Source organism: Egretta garzetta, unplaced genomic scaffold (assembly GCF_000687185.1).
Source record: "Egretta garzetta isolate BGI_Z169 unplaced genomic scaffold, ASM68718v1 scaffold567, whole genome shotgun sequence".
NCBI classification, from domain to species: domain Eukaryota; kingdom Metazoa; phylum Chordata; class Aves; order Pelecaniformes; family Ardeidae; genus Egretta; species Egretta garzetta.
The window spans coordinates 7,085-7,617 of NW_009260348.1; the positions used below are offsets into that span (position 1 = coordinate 7,085).

The following is a 533-nucleotide window of genomic DNA, read 5'->3' on the forward strand; positions in this document are numbered from 1 at the left end:
CCCCGCCCCCTCGTGGGGTCCCCCCCATGCCCTACCTACCATCGAAGACGATGTCATTGGGGTGCACCATGGGCAGCAGGTCGCGAAAAGGCACATAGACATCGCCGGTGGGGCCGGTGCCCAGGCAGACAGTGGAGGCTTGGAGCAGGGAACCGTAGTAGTTGGCTTTCTGGGACAGAAAACATGAGGATGAGCCACTGGCCTGGCGCGGGTCCCCAGCAACCCCAAACCAGGGGGCCGGGACCGCAGACCACCTCTGCGAGGGCAGAGAGGAGGTCGGGGTGCGGGACCCAGGTGCTGATGGGAGCAGCTGAGCTCCGTGTCCCCATCCCTGCAGGATGCCCTGGTCCTAGGACCCCACTGGGGTCCCACCGGGGACACCCACCTTGCGCCCCGTCTTGGTCATCCAGGACAGCCCCAGCCTGTTTGCCAGCACGGCCGCTGTCACCGTTGTGCCGTTGTTGCCCCCCCAGCCCACCAGCATCACCCCCAGGCGGGGGCCCTGCCGCCCCCTCCGGAAGGGGAACCGGGCC

The 533-nt window shown here is 68.1% G+C and overlaps 1 protein-coding gene across 1 annotated transcript in view; it reads right to left on the reverse strand.

Annotated features, from left to right (window-relative positions):
* The window catches only part of ISYNA1 (inositol-3-phosphate synthase 1), a gene marked incomplete at its 5' end in the record, with an annotated part of 2,564 nt that extends 2,041 nt beyond the window's left edge, over positions 1-523 (reverse strand). The window contains 2 exon segments of the mRNA XM_035898167.1: positions 7-169; positions 386-523. Of these exon segments, the coding sequence (XP_035754060.1) occupies positions 7-169; positions 386-523 (301 nt within the window).
* Between the last annotated feature and the right edge of the window lie 10 nt (positions 524-533).